The sequence below is a fragment of the Orycteropus afer genome, unplaced genomic scaffold (genome assembly GCF_000298275.1).
Source record: "Orycteropus afer afer isolate SDZICR_OR568_19922 unplaced genomic scaffold, OryAfe1.0 scaffold00295, whole genome shotgun sequence".
NCBI classification, from domain to species: domain Eukaryota; kingdom Metazoa; phylum Chordata; class Mammalia; order Tubulidentata; family Orycteropodidae; genus Orycteropus; species Orycteropus afer.
Genome location: NW_006921882.1, coordinates 619,898 through 621,354, shown reverse-complemented (window position 1 = coordinate 621,354; position 1,457 = coordinate 619,898). Strand labels below are relative to the sequence as shown.

At 47.1% G+C, this 1,457-nt stretch overlaps 1 protein-coding gene across 1 annotated transcript in view; it reads left to right on the top strand.

The window, feature by feature from the left end:
• Positions 1-1,457, top strand: part of CDH26 (cadherin 26) — a 63,623-nt gene that overhangs the window by 24,845 nt on the left and 37,321 nt on the right. The window contains exons 6-7 of the mRNA XM_007951513.2: positions 874-1,040; positions 1,141-1,269. Of these exons, the coding sequence (XP_007949704.2) occupies positions 874-1,040; positions 1,141-1,269 (296 nt within the window). The remainder of the gene's footprint in view (positions 1-873; positions 1,041-1,140; positions 1,270-1,457) is intronic.

The following is a 1,457-nucleotide window of genomic DNA, read 5'->3' as shown; positions in this document are numbered from 1 at the left end:
ATGGCTACATGCAGGGTCCAAGCATGCCATAGGCTAGAGACCATTCCCAAGGCTTCTCCTTATAAACAGGAAGCAGACCACATTCCCAAAGGCAGCTACTCAGCTGCTTGTGGTAGATCCCTCCATGGAGTTGATGACCAGTCTCATCATGGGGAATAACTACCACCAGTTGCCCAGCCACTCAGCCAGGCCCAGCCAAGTTGACACACAAACTGAACTACCACGGTATCCTTGTCATTTTCATCTTGACTTTAACCTCCTTATTCTATATTTAAAATGTTACTCTATGTCTGCTGTATGTAGATTTCAAATATTTATCATTTCCTTTTACATTTTGTCTATAGGTTGTTTTTTATTTTTGCCGTGCATTTTAAGATTTAATGTGGTTTATCCATTTTGTCCTTTAAGGTTTCTGCATTTGTGATCAGGATTTGAAAGTTCTTCTTGACTTTGTTGTTGTTATTGTTATGTGCCGGCGAGTCAGCCCTGACTCATAGCGACCCCTCCTTGGGTTTCCGAGGCATCTTGACTTTAGAGTTACTTAAACATGTGGCTTTATCTTGTCTAGTGTCGGCATTGCTGGTGGCTGTTGTCCATGGCAACCCCACGTGTCGGAGCAGGTTGTTGGTCGTGACTGTTCTGAAGCAGATCACAGGCCTTTCGTCTGAGGCACCTCTGGGGGGGGGTCGGACCAGCAACCTTTCAGCTCGTAGCTGAGTACCGACCGGTTTGTGCCACCCAGGGACTCCCAGGATGTCTCTAGTTTTAGGCTTAAGCAGTTAATTACTTAGGGAGTGTGCCCTCAGACCATCAGCAGAATCCAGCTTCTTCTGGCGTTAGCCCATAGTAACAGCTTTAAAACATTCTCTGCAGATGTGCCGATTTTGCAGATGGTAACAGTTGATTTGGATCAAGAAAACACTCCAAATTCCCAAGTCCTTTACTTCCTCGCTTCTCAAACGCCATTTCTGAAAGAGAGCGGCTTCCGGATCGATCGGATTAGTGGAGAAATACGACTCTCCGGGTGCTTGGATTATGAGGTGACGTGGATTTTATTATCGTTTGAAATGGAATGTGTACTTTGCTTGCACTTCCCTTTCTTGTATCGGAAGGAATGACTTCCCCTTTTCACCCCTGTAGACCGCTCCTTTGTTCACATTACTGATCAGAGCAAGAGACTGTGGGGAACCTCAGCTGTCCTCCACGGCCACCCTTCACATCCACGTGCAAGAAGGCAACAACCACAGGCCTGTGTTCACCCAGGAGAGTGTAAGGCACCTTGTTCCGTCCAGTCCAAGACTCACTGTCCCTTAGTTCTGGGCTCATCTGTCCTGGGATACGGGTAATGCTCAAATGCACCTGAACATGAACTCAAGAAGTCAGCCAAGGTCCTATGGGACCATCTAGTCGTAGTCTCGTGAGCTTCCAATTTTGACTGCTCTGGCCCAGGGTCTGTG